The sequence below is a fragment of the Nicotiana sylvestris genome, chromosome 3, assembly GCF_000393655.2.
Source record: "Nicotiana sylvestris chromosome 3, ASM39365v2, whole genome shotgun sequence".
NCBI lineage: Eukaryota > Viridiplantae > Streptophyta > Magnoliopsida > Solanales > Solanaceae > Nicotiana > Nicotiana sylvestris.
In genome coordinates, this window is record NC_091059.1 from 100,242,834 (window position 1) to 100,254,566 (window position 11,733).

Below are 11,733 nucleotides of genomic sequence, written 5' to 3' on the forward strand. Positions count from 1 at the left end.
CCCACCTCGGCTCAAGCTATTTCCTTGGGTAAGCCATGTCTAGAACACACCCTCAGGTTTATAACATAGCCTCATACCAGATCCCTAGTAGCAACGTTTGTTTGCATCACGTGCATTTGACATTGGGGACTCAATACAAGGGTTGGGTCCGTCTAGTACAAGTGTACCCAAAATAAAAAACTTTCCTGATGCATCTTACGTGCTATTTGTACATTTATTTTCTTCGGCTTGCATGTTGATCGCCTAGGGAAAGAAAATCAAGAGAAAAAACAAGAGTGAGGTAGGGGAGAAATTAAGCCCGATTCTGAAAATTTCGGTATTTGAAAATGTCTCGAAACTCTGCCGAAATTTTTCAAAAAAAAAAAAGAAAAATGATGAGAATTGAAAAAAACAAAACAAAAAGAGTCATTTCAAAATGAGTTAGTGTCACGTTTTCCCGATTATGTCAAAACCGACCGAACTACGCAGGTCTGATTCTCACCGGATGTGAGATACGTAGGCAACTAACATAGGGTTCGGCCTCATTTTTGCAAAAATAACCAAAAATAAAATAAATATATCCAGTGCTTTGGTCAAAGGAATAAGCCCACCCAGCTTCGGTTGCGTCTTGATCTGTTTTTGTCGGAATAGCCTTAGAATATTTTCCAATTGTCGAAAGGCTATTCTCGCAAAGAACAGACGTGTCTGTCAATGGGACGTCACTTTTTCCATAAAGTGCCCTTTTCTGGCCTCAAACTTTATTTAAAAGTGTGAAGGGGCCATTGTTGCAAAGATAGCCACCTATTGCTAATCTTGCATAAATAGCCACCCTCCTTTAATTTTTCATTAGAAAATTGAAAACTTGTTTTGCAAAAAGAGTCCACTGAAGTCAACCCTAACCCTAATCATTCACAGGTACCAGATGAATACTGTCCAGAATCTGCCATTAACGGTCGTAGAGCAGGCTCCACTACAGCTTCAAATGTGGTGGTATGACTTAGATAAAGATGGTCAGGATTGGGTAACAGAGCATTTGGGCGCTCTCACAGATATTATGAATGTTAAACCTCGGGATGATCTAATTAAGGCCTTAGTAACTTTCTGGGATCCCACCCACAACGTCTTCCGCTTCTCAGATTTTGAGCTTACTCCCACCTTGGAAGAAATAGCCGGATATGCTGGTTTTGGTCGGGACATGAGAAATTAGCAACTTATATTCCCAAGGCCTCCCTCCATGCACCGATTCTTTGATCTCTTGAACATCAGTAAGCAAATGAAGAAGACCAATATAAACAAAGGATGTTGTTCCTTTTACCTCCGATACTCCAGGTTTGGGCACTCAACTGGGTTTGAAACACATGAAAATGGGTTAAACAACAAGCAAAATAAGAGTACCTGGAAAATTCATCGTCGCTTTACTTTCATAGTGGCATTTTTGGGAATTATGGTCTTCCCAAATGTATAAGGGATAATAGATATCCGCATGGCCAGAATTGCGCAAGTCCTCACTACCAAAGGAGATCACACTCTTGCCCCGCTTATATTGGCGGACATCTATTGAGCATTAACATTGTGTAAATCTAGGGCTTAGTTTTTTGAAGGTTGCAATATTCTTTTGCAAATGTAGTTGATCGAGCATCTCCGCCATCACCCCAAATTCATGAGTTATGGCCCAAGCAAGAACAACTTCATTGGGGTTTATGAGGAGAGGGCGAGAGATTACAATTCTCCAGAAGGTGTTGAAGCCTGGATCTTCCATCTAAAGAACTCTAAAGGAAAGCGAGAATGAATGGACTTTGGGATGGCTCCCGGTGAGGGAAGTCATACATATGACAGCTACAAAAAGCAATTTGATGTTGATGGGTTTAGGAAGTGTCCAACTGTATGCACCGCAGAGAGTTTTAAGACATTTGGGAAGATTGATAGTGGTGCCCGAAGATGAAGATTTGAGTACCCAAACTACACCCAGAAGTTCCACTACCCGAGGCTTTAGTAAGATTGTAATGGTTGTCGATATCTGAAAGATGACACCCAGGTACCAGATCATACGAGAGGAGAAGTGGACCCAGATTATGCCATATGGTTTGAGAGAAGGTCTTGTGCTAATGATGAGCCAGAGCCCGAGCCTGAAAGGCCCGCTAAAAGACCTCATATTCAGGCTTTTGATGATAAAATCCGAAAAAGGTTGGCCTGGGGAGAAAAGGAGAAGAAATATCAAGCCACCATTCACGCCTTAGAAGACAAGTTGAGAAACCTCACATTTGATAATGACTTACAGGCACAAGAAGCTGAAGGTGAAAGGAGAAGGTTGATCCGGGAGAACGAGGCACTCCGAGCCCAACTCCGGGACATGAGAGTAGCGGCTGAAAAGCCTGCGAGGAGCGAGAAGGATGAGAAACTCATAAGCAGCTTAAGGTTGAAGGTGAATGATTATGAGGCCGACCTGACAAAGGCCGAGAAAGACTTCTTGAGGGATCAAGCACAGTTGGCGAAAAGTGCAGAAAAACGGACAAGATTAACTCAGCAGTTAAAGCAAAAATATGATAGAGGATATACGATCTTAAAGAAAAAGTTAACTACTCTTGAAAATGAAATGGTCCAGCAAACAAAGAATTTCAAAGCAGAAAGAGAGCATTGCTATACATTAATTTCCCGATTGGAAGAGGACATGCAACAATTGCAAGACCAAAACCACATGGCCACGTAGGTGTTGGAGGCCCGGTCTCAGCAAATTAGACGCCTACTCCAAGAGAAGGGTGTCATTAGAATGAGGATTAAAGAAATCGTTGATTATGTGGCAATGAAGTGCCATGAATGTGAAGATATGACCAGGTCCATGTTCTTCGCTTCTATGATGACCTTTGTCCGTCAGGTGATAGTTGATTTAGAGTACCTTCAACAAGAGACTGCACGCAGGCTCGTGTCAAGACCAATTGATGTTCCGCGGACCCCCGGAGTAGCATTGGAGGCTCTTATGTATTCTTGACTTCTTTTTTTTGGTTTCGACTCTGTATTTTACCTTTTCGAGTCTGTTTATCTTTTTCAAGTTTGTTTGTTCTTCTATTTTGGGTCTATATATTCTTTTTTATAGACAAAGTTTGTTACATCTTGCATTTTTGTACGTTAAAATTTTATTTTCAGTTAACCGATGTAGACTCGGGGATGAGATCATCTTGACGTTAATGTATTTACGTTATCTATAAAAAGCGATAAATAAGTGTTATGAAGGATAAAAGGGGTACACAGATTAAAGAAAATGAGTTTCGTTGAGAGTGGCCAATTTGGAATAAAATACGGGTCGAGCGATAATACCCGATAATTATGAACTAGTACCATGTCAGGTACCATAAGACCACGGTCGTATAATATATGAAGTATTTTAAGAATAAATAGAATTTTAAGTAGTTCGAGATAGTTTTTAAATTATACGGGTAATTGATTAATTACCGGGTAACAGGACATTACCCAGTTAACTAATAAGTGGATGAAAAAATTAATTAATATCCCAAACCCACCCTACGTGCCAAGAAGCCACAACATTGGAATATAACTAAGTAACTATCCTAGGTGGCTATGTATAGTGTATTTGAATTAGTTGAGTTGTTGTCCTAATTCATTTTGGGGATAAGGGCAGTAACGTTAAGATTCCAAATAGCAAGAAAACTTTTGCTTTCTTAGTCTTAAAAGTTAGAAGACTAACTTTGATAAAGAAAAACGTTAGAGGTCAGGAACCTTTTACCAAGCATTCGTTCAAATTCAAAAAAACGCAGAAGCTTCATTCTCTAGTTTCAGCATATTTCACAGAAGCTTCACTTTGTTCGATTAATTCAAGGAACAAGTATGTTAAAGACCCTCCCTTCTTTCTTTTGGCATGGTCCAAATTATATTGAAGAAACGAGCAAATACACAGTTTTCACAAATTACTCTATTCATAGAATTATTAGGGGTGTCTATATTCTTGATTCCCCATGAAAATTATTATTATTTTCTATTCATGGGTTTCAGAATAATACGCAGTTGGAAAAGTTTAACCGGAAGCAATATTGAGATTATTACGTATTTTTCATGCATTTCACTCATGTGTATTGACACATGACTAGATGACGTTATATACGCGTATATATGTATATTATATATATATATATATATATATATATATGAGATATGGGAAAAAGGTTACGGCGTTATATACGCACCACCACAGTGGCTGAAATATGACTCAGACGGCGTTATATATGCGTATATATGTACGTATATGTATATGGGATATGAGAAGAGGTTATGGCGTTATATACGCACCACCACCTGATCAGCTGGTATACGTTGATGATGTGCCCACAGTGGCCGAGATGATATGATGGGATGCCCTCAGTGGCTTGATGATATTATGTACACACATACCTATGCATGGCACGACATTTATACGCATGTGCATGACTTTATAAACGTTTTAGAAGTTACAAGTTATTCAGATTTAAAGATGTGTTTCTATATTCCATGTTTCATCTATGTCTTTTACGTACAAATTTTCATGCCTTACATACTCAGTACATTTTTCGTACTGACGCCCTATTTCACGAGGCCTGCGTTTCATGCCCGCAGGTGCAGGTAGGCAAGCGTCGTCCCCCTTCTTAGGATCCCTGATCAGCGAGAGTTGGTGTGCTCCATTTGATCTGGAGCTGCTTTTGATGTTGTTACGATACGTTTGTGTGTGTATATATATATATATATATATATATATATATATATATATATATATATGACGTAGCTCAGTCCTGTTTTTGTACAGTTATGTTTCTATTAAAGGCCTGTAGACAGTATGTCTAGTTGGGATGTATGTGGCCTTGTCGGCTTTCAGTTATTGGATGTATAGTTGTCTATAGCAGCCTTGCCGGCTCACCCCTATATTCTGCAGATATACCTACATATGCCTTGTTGGCAGGTTTCCTTCATGTATGTTATCTTCGTAATTCAGAAGATGTTATACAGGTTCATATCCTAGACGTATGCTTAGGGGTGTTTGACAGGTAGGACTCAAGCACCCGTCGCGGCCCATCGGTTTGGGTCGTGACAAAATTTCCGAGTCTTTGTAATATAAAACCCAAAAGAAAAAGATTTTTGTTTAATGGAATATTGAAAAGCCCAAAAAAAATCTTTTCTTTTATTCTGCATTTATTCCCTGAACTACGTAATCATCTAATTCATGCGGCATCATTATACGTAGGAAATCCCCATCAAATTCGATCATAATCGTAGACCATTTGAGTGAAAAATAAACCGACAAAGAATAAAAAGCGGGGAAAGAAAAGAGAAAAATTGAGTGAAAAAGAAAGAAAAGAGTGAAACATAAAAGAGGGGAAAAATAGCAAAAGAGAAAGGGAACAAAATCAGGATGTGAAATTTGAGAAAAAAGATAGTAAAGCCGGGAAGAAACACATAGCCGTTGCAAAAACATTTAGAAACATTTAACTGTTCCGGTGCACTGCATCCCCAATATGCGATTCCCTATTTGTCAAATGTCTCGAACTGACAAGATTGTTGTGTGTGCAAAAATAGACAGGTCATGTTTGGTGGTTGGTTTTGTTGGTAATCTGGCTTCCCATCCTTACTTCACAAGATCCAAAGGCAGTCTTCCTGTGGCATCCGAAAGTCATCTACCAATTATTGATCCTGAGGATAGCCCGATATCGGCTATTCCACAGCCAGAGTCTGCAACTGCTGAAGAAAATAGAAGGTTGCGTTGTCGTATGTTAGAGATATGGGATGCTTGGTCTAATGGCAAAGAACCGCCCAGTACAATCCCCGGATTTTGTGAATTGCTTCCCAGGACAAGTGGAACCACCAGTGTCCCCATCCCCGTAATCAACCCATTCATCCAGTTTGGGTACCCCACTATATCAGCCAATTTTACTGGTATGCCCTTCTATGGTTCGCCCCCAGGCACCGTTCCCATGAGTACCTTCTACAGTATTCACCACACCACCAGTACCTACTACGGCACAATCGACAGTGCTGAGGCCATGCTTCGAGCCTGCAACTTTCACTTTTCAAGGCTCGCAATTTCAGCTAGACACAACTCATGTTATCCCAAACTATTACCCTCAGCACCCGCAATATGAGTCTCCCATGAGACAGGAAAGAATAGTGAGAAACCCCGAGCAGGAAGAAATGGCTGGGAAGATGAGAAGCCCAGAACAAAGTTTGAAAATCATACAAGGCCTGAGTGGCCAAAAGAGTGTCTCGTACTCAGACCTATGCATGTTTTCCCATGTTCACTTGCCTGCTAGCTTTAAAACGCCGAAATTTGAAAAGTATGATGGGCACAGGGACCCGATCGCTCATCTGAAACGATACTGCAACCAGCTGAGGGGTGCTGGTGGAAAAGAAGAATTATTGATGGCTTATTTCGGGGAAAGCTTGACTGGAATCGCTCTAGAATGGTACATGGACCAGGAAATCTCCCACTGGCACATACGGGACGATTTCGCTCGCAATTTTGTCAGATAGTTTCAATATAATGTTAATATAGCTCCGGAAAGGAATTCCTTGTCTAACTTGAAGAAGAAAACCACTGAGAGCTTCCGTGAATATGCAATTAAATGGAGTGAGCAGGCTGCTAGGGTAAAGCCTCCCATAGATGAAATTGAGATGGTTACGGTCTTCTTACAGGCCTAGGAGGCCGATTACTTTTAGAATATGATGTCTGTCATGGGCAAACCGTTCGCGTAGGCCATAAAGATCGGAGAAATGGTATAGAACGGCCTGAAAACTGGCCAAATCATAAGTCAATCTGCTTTGAGAGCCACCTCCCAAGCCATCCAGAACAGCTCGGGCGGTTTAGCAAGTCGAAAGAAGAGGGAAGAAGGAGCCATGATGGCTTCAGGTTCGAGAGGCCCTCGTCGATCACATGATCATTCTTACATGCCTCCTAGAACCCCACTACACTTCTACCCCCACCAAGATGTAGCATATGTCGTAGCACCGCCTCCCTATGCGGCGATGAATGCCCAACCCTATACACGGCCACAATAACATTACAACCAAAGCCGAACTCCACCTCTCATAAATAACCATAAGCTCCATATAACCCCCATCCACTATAAAACAACTACCAACATAGTTCACGCCCTCGTGAGCCTCCTAAGAGAAACAACTTCACTCCTATTGGTGAATCCTACTCTAACGTGTTTCTGAAGTTATTCCGGATGGGTCTATTGCAACCTATACCCCCAAACCGACAAAATCCTGAATCCCCATCATAGAGGCCTCGGACCAGGTGTGCCTACCATTCGGAAGTAGAGGGTCATGACACGGAGGAATGTTTGACCCTAAAGAGATCAGTTGAAAGTTTAATAGAACAAAAACGAGTGGTGCTGAAGGACAAGGAAGTCCCTTATGTGACTAACAATCCATTATCGGCTTACAACAATAGGCCAGTCATTGGAATGATTTGTGATGATAAAGAGTTTTATCCAGCCTTTAAAGCAATCATCGCCATCGCCGATTAAGATGAAAGACCCAAAGCGATGGCAAAACAGGCTAGAAATAAGAAGAAAATCACTCCAATTCCTCAAGTTGTAGAAAAGGTTGTAGAAACAAAAACTGAGCCAACACCTGCCAAGGACGTAATTCCCTATGTTCCTAAGGCCCCAAGAAAAGAACAGCTCATGTTGAACATTCCCAAAAGATTCGAGCAAAAGAAAGCCATATTGAATGTGCCGAAGTTGTATTTGCCAAAAGGAACCTATGTGGCGCGGGGGCTAGTAATTCTAGCAAGGCTGACTAAGCCTGTGGTGATCAGTCACGAACCATAGAGCACTATGAGAGATCCCACAGCAATCCCCCAGAATTATAACAAAACAATGGTTACTTACAAGGGGAAAGAGATTATGGGAGAGGTGAACGAAATGAACTAATCTGGGAAGTATCACAACCCAGAAGAGTTAAAGAAGTTAAAAGTGAACAAGGCTAAACAGTTTCCACCCAAGAAGCCTGTGAGCACTGAAGAAGTAGAAGAGTTTTTCTAAAAAATGAAATCTTCAGAATATGCAATAGTGGACCAGCTCCGGAAGAGTCCTTCCCAGGTCTCGCTTTTATCTCTGTTGTTGAGCTCGAATGAACATCAGAAGGTACTCTTGAAAACATTGAACGAGGCATATGTCCCGTTTGAAACTTCAGTTGAACAATTGGAGAGAATGGCTGAACGATTCTTCCAAGTCAATAGGATTTCTTTCAGCCACGAAGACCTTCACTTGACTGTCAAATGCGAAGGTTATTATGTGAAAAGAGTCGTGTTAGATGGTGGGTCAGGGGTCGACATTTTCCCTCTCTCCACGCTCCAGAGGATGGAAATTGGAACAGAAAGAATTCGACCAAACAATGTCTATGTGCGCGCTTTTGATGCTATCAAGCGAGATACAATAGGGAAAATCGATTTGATTTTGACTATTGGTCCCGTGGATTTTGAAGTGACTTTCCAGGATCTAGACATGGTTACATCATATAATTTTCTCCTCTGAAGACCATGGATTCATGCTGCAGGAGCTGTGCCTTACACTCTCCACAAAATGGTCAAGCTTGAACATGAAAACCAAGAAATTGTTGTCCATGGGGAGGATGAACAGTCCATTTAAAGGGACCCTTCAGTCCCGTGTCTCAAATCTAGAGAAGGAAGTGAGCACATTGAAAACCAAGCTTTTGAAATTGTGGTCGCCGACCAATGTAAAGAAGGGGCCTATTCCCTCAACCTTGCTTATCTAATGCCTCGATCATGGTCGCTACTGAAATGATTAGACATGGGTACAAGCCCGAAAAGGGGCTCGGGGTATCTCTACAAGGCATCACAGAGCCCATCACCTCGACCACCAATGAGAATTTCTTTGGCATAGGTTTCCGAGCTACAAAGGCCGACTGAAAATGGGCTGAGAAGCGCAAGAAAAATGGGTGTGTCCTACCCCAGCCCATACCATATCTCGCCAAGTCATTTGTCAAGCCCAAATATGCAGAAGAAGAGGAAGAAGAGGCCTTCACGGCCGAAGAGATTGAGGATATTTGTGAAGCTATGAAACAAATGTTGTACGAGTCTCACATGGTCCAGCCGGGGGAAGGAACGAGCACTGCTGAGGTGTTATACATGGGACCAAATGCCAAGCTTCAGAAAAGGAAGGCTACCCCATTCCCTGTCAAGTGGGAATCCTGGTAGTTCAGTCTTGTCATCTTTTCTACATTACGAGTTATTTCAAGGTGTAACTCGAATGTTTTTATTTTTGATGTAAACCGTCTTATCTTCAATTCAATGAAATGAAATTAATATTTCATCGTCAATGGATGTCTCCTTTTTATCTTTATTCTGATTTTTGCTATTTTCTTATCCTTTTCTTTTCAGTTCTACTAATGCAGACTTAAATAACATGACATGCTTGCGGACTTCAATGCCCATATCCTAAAATACTGTCTAACTGTGAAATAATGAATCAAGAACCAAATATGATGAAGATGAGGCTTTTAGGGAAATAAATCGAGAATTGGAACAATTTGAGAATAAGCCTAAGCCAAACTTAAATGAAACCGAGCTAGTTAATTTGGGCAGTCCAGAAGAGGTTCGGGAAACCATTATAAGCATTTACGACGATGAAAGAACTAGAGATGCATTGATCCAACTTTTGTTTGAATTCTAAGATGTGTTTGCATGGTCCTATGATGATATGCCAGGATTGAGTGTTGATTTGGTAGTGCATAAATTACCAACTTATCCCGGTTATCCACCCATCCAACAAAAGCAAATAAAGTTCAAAATGGATATCAGTGATAAGATCAAAGAAGAATACACCAAAACAATGGAAAGCTTGTGTGATCCGAGTGGTCCGATACACCACCTGGTTGGATAATGTGGTCCCAGTGCCAAATAAAGACGGGAAAACCTGAGTGTGTGTTGATTATCGGGATTTAAATAAAGCAAGACCCAACGACAACTTTCTATTGCCAAACATCCATATTCTTGTTGATAATTGTGCCAAACATGAGATACAATATTTCGTGGATTGTTATGCTGGGTACCACTAGGTTCTGATGGATGAAGATGACGCAGAAAGACGGCTTTTACCACACCGTGGGGCATTTACTGTTACAGAGTCATGCCATTCGGTTTGAAAAATGCCAGGGCAACCTACATGAGATCCATGACTGCAATCTTCCACGACATGATGCACCAAGAAATTGAAGTGTATATGGATGATGTAATCATTAAATCCAGAACATAAGAATGCCATGTGCGAGACCTGAGGAAATTCTTTAAATGCCTGCATAGGTATGACTTGAAATTGAATCCAGCTAAATATGCGTTTGGAGTTCCATCTGGAAAGCTTCTGGGATTTATAGTCATCCGGAGGAGTATTGAGTTAGATCCAACAAAGATAAAGTCTATTCGGGATTTGCCACCTCTGAGAACCAAAAAAGAGGTCATGAGTCTATTAGGAAGATTGAATTACATTAGCAGATTCATCGCTCAGCTCACTACCACTTGTGAACCCATATTCAAACTATTAAAGAAAGATGCGGTGATCAAATAGATAGATGAGTGTTAAGAAACTTTTGATAAAATCAAAGAATATCTGTCAAATCCACTAATGCTGGTTCTACCTGAGCTAGGAAGACCTTTGTTCTTGTACCTGACAGTCTTGGAAAATTTTTTCGGCTATGTCCTAGGGCAACATGATGTGACCGGGAAGAGAGAGCAAGCCATATACTATCTGAGCAAGAAGTTCACCAGTTATGAAGCCAAGTATACTTTGTTGGAAAGAACTTGTTGCGCCCTAACTTGGGTCGCCCAGAAGCTTAGACATTACTTTTTGGTCTATACCACATATCTCATAACCAGAATGGATCCTCTTAAGTATATATTCCAGAAACCAATGCCTACAGGAAGGTTAGCAAAATGGCAAATCCTACTCATTGAGTTTGACATTGTCTATGTCACTCGTACGACGATGAGAGCTCAAGCCTTGGCAGATCATCTAGCGGAAAACCCGGTCGATGATGAATACCAACCTCTAAGCACCTATTTCCCAGACGAGGAAGTAAATTCCGTTGAAGTGATTCCAGAGGACACCAATGCTTGGAAAATATTCTTTGATGGAGCTCTAAATGTAAAAGGTGTCAGGATTGGAGCAATTCTGATTTCACCCACTGGTCAACACTACCCAGCCACAGCTCAGCTTCGGTTCTTCTGTACTAACAACACTGCCGAGTATGAAGCTTGTCTCATGGGCATGAACATGGCAGTTGATCTGGATGTAGAGGAATTGTTAATAATGTGGGATTCTGATTTGATCATTCAGCAAGCCCAAGGTGGATGGGAAACTCGAGACATAAAGCTTATCCCATACAGGCAACATGTGGAAGATCTGAGCAAACTATTCAAGTCAGTCTAGTTCAAGTATATTCCTTAATTCCACAATGAGTTAGTGATCGGATCCAAGCCTACACTACTATTGAGTAGAGAGGATGGTCGATGCAGTTTTAACCTAACTAGGCCGGGATTGAATCCATAGGGAGTTAATAATTGTTCATAGGTTTATATTTAATCTAGATGCAGGTTTTGAATCTAATTACACTTCCTCAAATGTTTGCTTTGATTTCTACTTCTATTTCTATTCTATCGGCATGCAATATTTGAAACTAAGTACAATATTTTTGTTGTTGATTTTCAAGGGTTTAAAGGGACTAGGGTAGTGACTTCCACCTAGATGGATAGAT

General features: G+C 41.0%; 2 protein-coding genes across 2 annotated transcripts; both read left to right on the plus strand.

The window, feature by feature from the left end:
* Window positions 1–1,768: 1,768 nt before the first annotated feature.
* LOC138887746 (uncharacterized) lies at window positions 1,769–2,686 on the plus strand. Its single transcript, XM_070169526.1, has 2 exons — window positions 1,769–1,861; window positions 2,015–2,686. The coding sequence occupies exons 1-2, from the start codon at window positions 1,769–1,771 to the stop codon at window positions 2,684–2,686; spliced, it is 765 nt and encodes a 254-aa protein (XP_070025627.1).
* An 8,170-nt stretch (window positions 2,687–10,856) lies between these two features.
* Window positions 10,857–11,408, plus strand: LOC138887747 (uncharacterized). The gene has a single exon (XM_070169527.1). It carries the CDS (start codon window positions 10,857–10,859, stop codon window positions 11,406–11,408), a length of 552 nt encoding a protein of 183 aa, XP_070025628.1.
* The last annotated feature ends 325 nt before the right edge of the window (window positions 11,409–11,733 follow it).